Source organism: Pagrus major, chromosome 15, assembly GCF_040436345.1.
Source record: "Pagrus major chromosome 15, Pma_NU_1.0".
NCBI lineage: Eukaryota > Metazoa > Chordata > Actinopteri > Spariformes > Sparidae > Pagrus > Pagrus major.
In genome coordinates, this window is record NC_133229.1 from 12,162,734 (window position 1) to 12,174,313 (window position 11,580).

At 40.6% G+C, this 11,580-nt stretch overlaps 1 protein-coding gene across 5 annotated transcripts in view; it reads right to left on the bottom strand.

Annotated features, from left to right (window-relative positions):
• macrod2 (mono-ADP ribosylhydrolase 2) overlaps window positions 1-11,580 on the bottom strand; it is a 432,177-nt gene that overhangs the window by 248,856 nt on the left and 171,741 nt on the right. For all 5 annotated transcript variants that reach the window (XM_073481704.1, XM_073481703.1, XM_073481702.1 and 2 more), the window contains exon 5: window positions 2,351-2,467. In XM_073481704.1, coding sequence (XP_073337805.1) covers window positions 2,351-2,467 — 117 coding nt within the window. The remainder of the gene's footprint in view (window positions 1-2,350; window positions 2,468-11,580) is intronic.

Here is an 11,580-nt window from a genome sequence, read left to right on the forward strand (position 1 = left end):
TAGTCCACATGTGTTTTTTGTCTCACCAATTGAATCCTGACACTTCAGTGACTGATAGTGTTGTTTAACAATTTAAAAGTCTTTGCATTTGACGCCCGACAGCCTCCAAAAATCAATCTGTTAGAGCGCTAACAACATTGCCAAATGCTTTATTTTCCAAACACCCACTATGGCCATAATAATATTTCAGTTGTCTAACTCTTTTGACAGAGGAGACAATGAGATGTGGAAACTAACACCACAAACAGCTGTGTAGTTCTCATTTAGACTGATTTTATTTCAAAAACACTTTCTGTTTATGAGCAGAAAAGCTAGTATTCAGCTTTTTTAATTGCCTTTTATAAATGTAACACTATTGATGCGTAGTTTCAATAGCCACCTCTGTCAATTATCCTGATGATCCATCTATTCTGAATAATCATATGAGGCAGTTTGCTGAAGTTAATCATTTGATTATACAAATATTAAAATTAATTCTATGTCAATTTTAATTATTGTAAGCATTTACCTTTAGCCACATTGGTCCATTAACATAACATTACCTTTCAATTAATCTAATAAACACTGCAATTCCACTGAAGGCTTTTACCCTTTCTTGCTACGCCTACATGTTACATCCCAAATTTAGGGAAATTCAAAAATGTAAAAACTGTGCGTTGCCTTGTTTGTTTACTTTGTTCAGTGGTGAGGGGGTGGACAGACTATTATTTGAGATTTCATAAACCGAATAGATTGTTGTTCACAGTCACTGCAGCTTCATAATGTGTCTGTAGGTGGAACAAATAAGTCAGAGAAGGAAATTAATGGGAAAAGAACAAAATCTAAACAGTGGATAGACTTTGGAAACGAGTGAGATCTCTTGTCAGAGCTGAGCGCTCACAAAGAAAAGTCAAGCGGCTGTCAGTTTCCAAGAGTGGACGAGAGAGACAACGCTGACGGTGACAGTGATCAGAGTTGGAAGATAAGAAGATGATACCGGCTGGAAGTAAAGATAGCACTAATATGAAATAACATCACGTTCAAAAAAGAACTGACTGTTCCCTGTAAAGAACTACACAATCTATTACGAGTTATCAGCACAGAGAGGGTGTTTTGCCCAGAGATAATTACAATAACAGTACCCAGTGGCAGTGTGATTGCTCCCAGGTGACATTGCAGGTTATTAAATTGTCATGGCGCACCCTGTTTTGGCCGTGCACACACTTGAACTGGCTGCCCACAAGACTGACTCGCAGTTTATCTGCTCCATTTGTTTGACATCTTTACGACATAGCGTATTAACACAACCTAATTTCATCTGGGCCTCAATGTCTTCTCTTGGCTGTCTCATGGAAATCCTTCAGGGTTAGGTTAGGACTGCTGGGACGTTTGTCTCGACCGAATTACACCAAGTGACATTTCTTCCATCCTATCGTGTTTTCCATTTCAAGTTTTTGTGAGGAAAGTGACACATGTATTAAGTTTTTAAATAAATTAGCTCGGATAAATTGTGTTATAGAAGTTGTTCAGTTCGTGGAGAAGGTGACACACATACACAAACACACACCACAAACGTTGGGAGACTTACTTACAAAAAATTGCACCAATGATGAAGATAAAAACAAAGAAAACAGCACAGTTCCTCCTCTGATCACTTATGGCGAGACAGTAAGAGTTATGCGATCCGTTAACGAAATAAATCAGGGATGAAAAATCAATCAAATTAAGCAACTAATAGCTCCCTTAATGTCTTTGTTTGTGTGCAGATGACACTCCCATCCAGCCATACAACAAGCACCAATCATATTAATTATCCTCCAAATAACAACTCCCCATTTGTTACAAATGAGTTTTTAAAACTAATAAATTATGATTAAAATGTTTTTATTTTGGACATTAAAAGCATCCAACTCTGTTTTTGGATTGGACGGTAATGACCCCAGTCATTAAATGTAGGTATGAGTGTGTGCATAGTGTAGATTTAGAGTTTGCAATACCTAATTTCTAAATATGATGCATGTGAACACGTGTGTCATAAAATCCACTGTGAAATCCAGCAGCTATGCAAAAGCAATGTATTTTGTTCAGTGCTGGTGATTTTCTGCATCAGTTCAAAGCCAGTGCAGTTCACCAGCTGGTTCAGGAGCCTTAGGTTTGACTAAATGAGGCTATTTTATAAAAACAATATAGATTAATGCTGGATTGTACAATGTTTCTCTCCTCTAATGTTTACCACTAAATCGTAATGTTCACTAACTGTCAGGGGATGTAGCCCTCAATGGCAGCAATTTTGATTAGCAAATATTCCTGCAAGGCACCGCTGCACACATTACAGAACAAACAAAAAAAAACATTAATTACTGATACTCACATCTTGCAGGGAGATCATAGCCGCAGGTGATCTTGGCTTTGCCGGTTTCACAGCCATTTAGTGAGTGGCACTCATCATACAGACAGGACCCTGCCGCTTTGTGTATGCAGCCATCGACTGAAACACACATACAAAGAGAAGTTAAGGCCTACCTGTGGAGAAACATAAGAAAGCAGGTGCATGACATGTCTCAAACCAGTAGAGCTAATTAGCGGTTTGTGTGCTTTCTAATGTCAAAACAAACAAGCGTTTACAGGAACAGGGCCGAGAACAAGCTGAAAATTATATTCCTGAGGTTGATTCTGGTTACTGAATCTTTAGGCTCTAAAATCGTCTCTTGAGCTCTGCATCCCGTCTCTGTAGGGAGATTGGTTCTGCCATAGTGCACTGCGCCTGTTGCTGGTAAATATTGACGAGTTTAGGAATGAAATTAGCTGGGCTGGGATCTAATAACGCCTCCACACACAGTGAAAATGAGACTGTTCTTCCCGTAATCCCTCTCCACTGTCAACAGCGATATACAGTGAGATCATTAACTGTATTTTCTGCCCTGTGGTGGAATCTTATATCCGTCCTGTTCTCTGTGGTGAGCCTGTTACGATGTGGATCTGTGTTCTGATTCTGTCGTGCTCCCTGTTGATGTGTGTGTCCTGGTTCTACAGAGACCCCAGGCCTCCCCCGCCCCCCTAAGGTTTTAATTTTACCGGGTTAAGGCCGCGATGCACTTGATTGATGGCATGTCTTACACAAGAAGGCAGAGAGATAGAAATCCACATTATCCGTCTCTGAAAGCCTGACATCCCTCCAAGAGCATGTTATCAATCACACTGAAACATCATAAAATCCTCCTCAAGTTGTCCTGTAAAAATCCTCACAAGACATTAGAGGATAACAGAAGCAGTTGGACAAACAGACGCTTCTGTTCTTTGGTTTCTCTTTGTAAAGCTAGCTTTAGCCATCAAAGCTAAAGTGATGGAGAGTTAAGATAGCCTGCAGGATAACCAACGTTTAAATATTCTGAACTGATGAAGAAAAAAAGAACTAAGGAAGAGATTAAAAGCAGAGAAATCCAAATTTATATTCCTGATAAAAGACAAAATGTGACTCTAATCACTATTTTCATCTGTAATGTTATAATTATTCACGTACAGTGCCACGAAGAAAAAACTGTGAAAAAGGCAGAAGATTAGTTATACGCTATCTTCAAAAATGTACTTTGCTTCACATCATCAACACAGACAAAAGGTCTTTTGATGAGGGATGGTCCTTTTCTGAGCTCCTTTCAATCTCTCAGGGATGAGTCAACGACAACAGCTGGGCGGAAGATTTTCCAGCTCTATCAATCATCTTTAATGGACTGAGGGACAGGCGGTTGACAGAGACGAATCCTGATGGCTTTTCGAAAAAGTAACACGAGTCTGACAGTGATGTGGATATGAGGAGGTATCGCTCTGGTGACAATGAAAGCTACTTAACACAACACAGAGCAGATGTAGTGCTGGCTGTCGGCTTGGAATTTTTATAATATCCACTGTGCAAACAAGATTGTCCATGATCATCAGCCACACTTATTTGCATCATAATTGCTTCTCAACATCTTGCAAACATGAATTTCTAAATGCACAGACTGAACTGAAAGCTCTATAAGCATGCCTTTCATTTATATACACATAAAGTCACACTCGCATATAACAAAACATTGCCTTTTACTGTTTTGTTACAGCACTGAAATAAATTTTAAGCACCTAAATGTGTTCAAGTGATGTTGCATTTGCAACTCTGACAGGCCAGTCAATATTTTCTAATGTCTCCATTCCTACTGTCAGTGTTCAGTATTTGCCTATTAGGGTGAATTGATCAGGTTACCCCAGGCTTCAGCATTATTAAAGTTTGATGAGTTGTTGTGAAGTTCTAATATAGCTGTTTAATTAAAATCTTTAATCCTTCATTAATACTTTCTTTTCTTGCTGTCTTATTTTATATATAGTCTTTGCATATGTATTTGTTATAATATAGTAATCTCTGCATTAAAACCCTTTGAGTTTAGGCTTTCATCCCTCTGGATATATATCGGTCAAAATACACTTTTTCCTTCCCAATGTGATATTCAACAAAGGTACCAACAGAAAGTTCACATAAGGGCTATGATGAATACTGTGGGTTTGTGCAGTTTTTAAACATTTCTAAGGCTCTCTTGCAGCAGGTTCATTCTGAAGGCTGGTGTCGATAATAATGTTTTGTTATAGCAGAAAAGTGCTGGGAGCACTGGGTTGAAGGGTTGAGAAAAAAAACATTAAAACTTGGTTTTGATTGACATTTACTAACTCTGTGGTAACAGACGGTTGACTTCACAGCTAACAACAAGCCTATAATGAGTTCAACAACATTTGGTGTCTGGACGGTCTGCTCCAACAAATGGCCTTTACTGTCTCTAATATGATAGTTTCTGTCTCTTTAATCTCAGGATAGAAGAGGCTTCTATTCTATTGTCTTGGTTAATGGGGTAACAAATGACAAGTCCCGTCCAATCTAATATATGATTGGTTGCCTAAAACAGAGCAACAGTGACAACCTCAGCACCTTTCTGAAAAATTTAGATTTTCAACTAGAAGCACTCAGAGCAATTGCGCTCCGGGAAAAAAGGTGCTTTGTTTTGTGGCCGCATGATGCTACGTTATGTGGACAGCACACAGAGTAACATTGCACATCTGGTATTTATTCTCTGATATTTGAATTATTAGATTTGAAGAAAAGAAGCTCAGAAGAACAAAATGAATGAACACTGAAGTGTGTACATCACATGACCTCTACACCACAGATGAAAACTCTAAACTTTAAATGCTCAGATATCCATGGTCATTTCATTGGCTGATCAAGCAGAATCAATCACTTGTCAAACACACCATCTGGATTCAGTTTTTCTTTCGGGTGTCCTTCAGGTGCAAAAATATGATTATGTATAGTGTAAATGTGCTGCACTGCACTGGTCAAGCAGAAATTTAAAGACTCGGAAGACTGATCAATACAAAGAATATTTCTCTTTGTATTCCTTGTTCCTTGACTAAAGCAATACCTTGTTACAACCTGAAATCATGACAGAGAGATAGCTCAAGAGCAGGAAAATATTCTCAGTGCTCTTTCAAACAGGTGTAAAGCATACCATGTCTATCTATTCATGGTCATATAAAGCCAGCCAAGTTGAATTTAATAATGCCCTCCTCCAGTTTGCAGTTTTCCCGTAGGAGTCTGTCCCCCCAGACACTTCCTTCTCCTTAATACCAGGCATGGCTGAGCTCTTACCTATCAGCACCTTCAGAAACCCAGCGAGCAACAGCACACAGGTTCTGTGTTTCTTCTCAGTAGCCGAAGAATAAGATTGCAGATAATAGTTTCAGCTTCCATTTCACTGCTCCTCCTGTTCATGGTTGCATAAGCTACAGTGACTGTGAAAATCTTTTTTCTTGATGCTACCGAGTGTGTCACTGTTCATCTAGAGTCAGCGACTCCCTACAAGGCTGGAGATTTGTTCACAGTGCCGGTAACAGGAGAAGAAGATGCTGAACTGATGTGGCTGATTGCCAGAATCTTGGATGCTACCGCTACAGATTTAATTTACCTGCTTTACTCAGGCCGCTTCACGGAATGGGTGGAGTGCCGCAGATGCATCGTGGGTAGAATGTGTGTGTAATGCTGTGTGTATGAGCAAAAGATATATAGAGAGAGGTTGGGAGAGGTTTCAAAATGTACTTTGTAATTTCAAATTCAATCATAGTGGGCAAAAAAAAAATTGATTGTGAATACATTTTTCCATGTCCAATATTTAGTATAGCTAGTACAAGTAGATCTGAGTTTCCGTAAGTGGAGATATGACCCACATGCAATTTGACCATTAATTTATTTTCTCATTTAAGTGGGATTTCAGCATGATTCCCTGCAGATTCCTACATTATGGATGCCTGCAACAGTACAAAGACAGCCTCAGATTCTCATTAACTAAGAATGGCATTTACATTCACTTCAGAAAGGAGGACATGTCATCTCACTCTCCTGTTACTCTGACTATCATAAACAATTCTGTATTTTGAGCATTTTGATCACAAGTTTGACAGGTAATTCTGATTATCTGCTTTTTAATTCAATTATCAGGTGAAAATATTCAACTGAAATTTTGCAGTTACTCATTTAAAGTATATATCAGGTGTGTAATGAAGTTTTGTTAGCATCCATAGCCCCATGTGTTTGAGTAGCTTCAATGGATCTCCTGAATGCCATTATGTCTGCCTATTTCACTCCAATTAGATGCAATAATCATATTCAAATGCTTAAAAGAAAACAGAGTGCCTATCCTGATGATGCACCTGCAACACAGCACTGAAAGGTGATCAAAGCAACCTCTCTCTCTCATCTCCCGGCTGAAGTCCAAAGATGAACATGTGCCCAGCTCTGTGATGCACAATTGGAGGTTCCCTGTGCCTATATTTCAACTCCTGTTAAGACTTCTTTATGGAGGACATTTCATTTAACAGGCTTAATATTCAGGCGGCAGCATCTGCTTCTGTCCACCCCTTTGCTGGGCTTCCTCAGCCCTCTGTTGAAAAATATAACAGTTAATACCTCATCTATCTCTCCTTGCAGGCTGCCACTGCTTTAGGCTGGGCCTATGTGGGACAAAACATTTATTCATCTTCTCTGAGTGCCTTGCTCAGAGAAAGCTTCCCCGAGCACCCACCCTAGCAAGTCCGCTCAGCTAATGAAGATAACTTTGAGCAGTGGCTGGACGGCATCCCTCTGAACCCATAATGGGAACAAGGAGAGAGCAAGAGACAGAGGGGGAGCCATATTGAGAGAGACAAAGGAGACGAGTGCGTGTGCATGTGAGTGTGTGTGTCAGTCTGGAGCAGTTTGAATTAGTTACTCAGCTGTAACCTTGGCTCCTGCCATTGTTGAAGACACCTCTGCCTCGTCCTCTCAAGGCTCCGTTCCCACATGCATTAAGGGACTCAGCAAAGCTCTGCTTACTCTCCCCGGGCTTCTCCCAGGCAGCCCGAAAAACCAAGGGCTTTCAATCGCTCCCTCAGACACAATGAATACCTGCTCTGCTCTCATTACAATACCCTGCTTTTCAGAAATAGTGTCAGCTGCAATTTTCTCTCCTAATTATTTTCTGCTCCTCTGAGGGTTAGGTTCAGGACTGGAGCCAGAGGAGGCAGCACGGGGTGGGCAGGCGGGAGGGAGTAAGGAGGGGTGAGCTGGATTCCACCTGGAAGGATATGAGGAAGTCTGAATATCAGTCCATAATCTAACAGAGGGGAATAGATACTCATTCATACTGGGGGAGGCCTAAACCTCTTGCCTATGAGGGCATTACCTGCTGATCCACTGAGATCTCAAAGGCCAACACTTCTTGTGGGCAGGTGAGAGGAACTAAAACTTTTATCAATACTCTCTCACGCTGGGAGTTGCAGTTTCCACACAAAACCAAACATATTCCTGAAACTATTAAGCCATATATTCCCTCTCTCTCACCTATTTTTTTGTAGTATCCATGGCAACAACATATTTCCTCTCTCTTCGCTGCACTTGTCAGAGCTGTACACTGATCAAAGCCCCCTCCGCAATTCAGACCTCTGTGATTTACGACACCATTTTCTACCCAACTAATTTCACTGAAGGAGATAATGACATGGATTAGTTGCTAATCAAGTGCCAATCAGAGATCTGGCTGAACTAAATGTCAGGTGGAATATGTTCAAGCCATTGTGGTTACTCCCTTGTGACGCTGGATTATGTGTCCTAATCACAGCAATTTTGGATGCAACAGGAGCCAGACATTGCTCTCTACTGTAACCAAGTTCCCAGGAATCGGATAATAATCTCCATTTTGCCTATAATACCCGGGTAAACATGGGATTTGGTTTAATAGAATGCCAGGCAGATATTCACAGATGTTACTCTCCAAAGTGACATAAACTACCTCAGGCTTACATGACTCACTATTCCCCTGACACTGCTATGTAAGCAAGGACCAGAATAAATGACACAACAATCACAGGTTTCTACTACAGCACGGTGGAAACCCTGTTGTTATTATTGCTATGGTTCAGCCCAAGTTGAAAAATATGTCGGTAAAGATTGGAAACGTTTTCTCTGAAATGGCATAAAAAACCCGACAGGTTACTGCTCCAGCCTCGACTATTATAAGATACTGTGGGCCACATTATCAGCTAGAATGGCACTCAGTAGAGCTCATACTTTCTCCAAGGCACATCAGTCACCTTTGATACAATCAGCCTAATCCAATATCAAACTTGATAGCCCAGCATCACTCTAAATTTGAAACCACCCATAACTGCTGAACACTAATCTAAGATCACCAGTTCTAGGATTTGCATCGAATTGTACTTACCCATAGATCCTGGGCAACTAAATACGTTATCGTGGTCTATTCTAGGCTAAGACCCATCCTTCATCCATGCTTCGTAAAAATCCATTCAGTAGTTTTTATGTAATCCTGCCGACACACCAACCAACCAACAAACAACCACAGACATGAGTGAAAACATAATCTCCTTGGCGAAGGTAATAACAGTTTGAGGCTTATATGTAAATCTGGAAATACAGTTGGAAGTTTGAATATGCAGTAGAGTTGGGCGATGTCCACAGTGAAACATTGCAATGGACCATGGCATTGCTAATAAGGGGGCTACCACATCTTCCTGAATTTGAGGCAGTGTCTCCCCTCAGACACTCAATGCACAATTTGCCTATTGTTTCACTCTACTGTATCCACCTCTGTTCCTGTTTCCCACTGTCACTCTAGCCCACTGATCTCACACAGCCGATTCACATACTCACATCCCTACCTGGCAAGTGTTAAAATGTCTGTTACTTAGCCAAGTTCAGCCTCAGAAACATGAAGCAAAGTTGGCTGGCTAGCTGCACTGACAGGTAAACTAAGCAAACACAATTAACAATGTCACAATTGAGAGAAACAAACTAACAGTGGCCAGCAGAAAAGAAACACCGGTGCCACTGATCTAACGAAGCATCTTGGGTTTATGTGACTGGGCAGGTTTAATAAGAAAAATAAACGGGACATAATATTAGTGCATTCAGCGGCAACACACTTCTTTTCATTTTCTCTCCCACATATCACAAACACCAACAACGTTTCCTCTACAACAACTCTGAGGAGACACTGGTGGGTTTTTTGCGCTCTCTGGTGGGGCGCCTTTAAATCACAATGTTACGATGGTACATGGCTTAGTAGCCGGTGACGGTCGGCCATTGGTGATTGACGATGGCATTGCTATCGCCTTAACCCTAATACACACACAAGAACTAGGAAATATGAAGTGGTGAATGAAAAGTGCCCTTGAGCAATGCGCTTAAACTTGAAGCAGCAGAGTAGCTCACAGGATTGTGCTGCATACCTCCCAGCTGTTTAAGTTTATGAGTGGCAAGCAGGTCCCTCCTGAAAAAAGAATATGTGTGCTTTAAATTAATGATTAAGAGAAAAACTTAATGACCTAAAAATCGACTCTCAAAGGTAGGTTTAATGAGGTTGCATTTCACCACTTGCAAAGTAGCAAAAAGTAAACAAACCCTGAAACAACTTTAAGTTCACTGAACAGATCTAAACCCATTTTAGATACGAAACAATTCAAGGCTTTGATTCCATGTCATAACCTGCTATTTTCTACTGTTCCTATTATTGTCTCCTATTTAACATCATAGATATATCAACATGGCCAGGTTTATTGCAGTGTTGGAAACTGAGCTTGCGTTAGTTTCGAACTATTTAAGAGATAGTTGTGCTAATATTACCATGGTAGCCAGTTGACCTTTCCGTGCTGCATTTGATGCCATATGTTGCTCTGTCGATCATGCTGAGACTAAGTCTGCTAGTGTTCAGCTCACTGTAGATAGATTAGATTAGATTAATGAGGAAAATAAATTATTTTAACATTTATAATAGTAATTTCCGCGCTGAAGCTCAAAATACTGATATAAAACATTCATGCCTGTATTCATACTACTTTAAAAACTACAGCTGGGTTTGTGAAGCACACTCTTCATGCTGTTGTTCCCAGGGCCATAAAGGAATGCCAGGTTAGGTTACCGCAGCTCATCTGACACTGTCGTTGGAAACCTGGAGTCTGACAGCTGCGGACGACTCGGTGCCAAACCCCAGCCGTGCTGAACTCCCTGGGACAACAGTGATGGCACCGACCCTCACATTTAAAGATGTTATTTTAACTCCTGTGTCTTGTTGTTACAGCGTTCCCTGTCTAAGGTAGTGGAGTCACTCTGTCCTAAAGAAACTGAAGTACGATGTCTGCATTCTTCACATGACAGTGGTCCTGCCCATTCTTCTTAAAAGCAACTCTATTTTGGCAACTCTTTGTTTGGTTAGTTCTGCACTGAGTAGCCTGTACTGTGGCTGTCAAATAAATGCTTCAAAATGTTTTTTTTTCTCCTTGTGTAACTAATAAACTTTTTGAATCCTTGGTCCCATTTTGAATCGAAAATCCTTCCCTAAAATGAGCCCAGACATTGACTATCTACAGACACGAGTTTCACTTTAAACTCCACATACGTCTTTGTAACAAAAGTGTACCAAGTTGATAGGACATGGAGTCTCAACAAAGGATTATCCAAATTAGATGTGACAAGCTGCCCAGTGTGGTTTCCAGGTCTCATTTGTAGTTTGCATGCCTTGGCTATAATGATTTGGATTCCCTCACAACACTGGGAAACTGTACAGGCCAAAGTGGACATGAATGCACAATGTTCTCAGCTTTAAAGAGACAGTTTAGCCAAAAAGCAAAGATACATATTTGCATTTTCTCTTACCTGTAGTGCTACTTATCCATCTAGATTGTTTTGGTGAGTTGTCCAGCTTTGGAGGTATTGGCTGTAGAGATGTCTGCCTTCTCTCAAATATAAGGGAAGGCAGCACTCAGCTTGCATTGCTCAAAGCGCCAAAAAGTTGGAACTGTCCCTTTGAATTGGCTTTATTCTTGCTATAATAAAATGACTGGCTCAGTATCTGTGGGCATACAGGTGTCCAGCAAGTGTATCATCAAGGTACCACTGTGAGCAGCGTCTTTCATGACATCATTCCTGTCATTGTAAACATGGTTGACATTGTCCCAATTGTGACCACAGATCCTTACAGGATGTTATCCTGCCCATAGAAATGACCATTTGTGTCTTCTTCTACTCTT